Source organism: Carlito syrichta, unplaced genomic scaffold (assembly GCF_000164805.1).
Source record: "Carlito syrichta isolate Samal-C Ts95f unplaced genomic scaffold, Tarsius_syrichta-2.0.1 Scaffold306949, whole genome shotgun sequence".
NCBI lineage: Eukaryota > Metazoa > Chordata > Mammalia > Primates > Tarsiidae > Carlito > Carlito syrichta.
The window spans coordinates 193,735-193,972 of NW_007251045.1; the positions used below are offsets into that span (position 1 = coordinate 193,735).

A 238-nucleotide genomic window follows, 5' to 3' on the forward strand; every position below is an offset into this window, starting at 1 on the left:
GCAGAACACGTTCGCGCGCTGGTGCAACGGGCACCTCAAGTGTGTGGGCAAGCGCCTGACAGACCTGCAGCGCGACCTGAGCGACGGGCTGCGGCTCATCGCGCTGCTCGAGGTGCTCAGCCAGAAGCGCATGTACCGCAAGTTCCACCCGCGCCCCAACTTCCGCCAGATGAAGCTGGAGAACGTGTCCGTGGCCCTCGAGTTCCTGGAGCGCGAGCACATCAAGCTCGTGTCCATC

The 238-nt window shown here is 64.7% G+C and overlaps 1 protein-coding gene across 1 annotated transcript in view; it reads left to right on the forward strand.

The window, feature by feature from the left end:
* The window catches only part of FLNC (filamin C), a 32,875-nt gene that overhangs the window by 4,436 nt on the left and 28,201 nt on the right, over positions 1 to 238 (forward strand). Inside the window, exon 4 of the mRNA XM_021715281.1 lies at positions 5 to 237. Coding sequence (XP_021570956.1) covers positions 5 to 237 — 233 coding nt within the window. The remainder of the gene's footprint in view (positions 1 to 4; position 238) is intronic.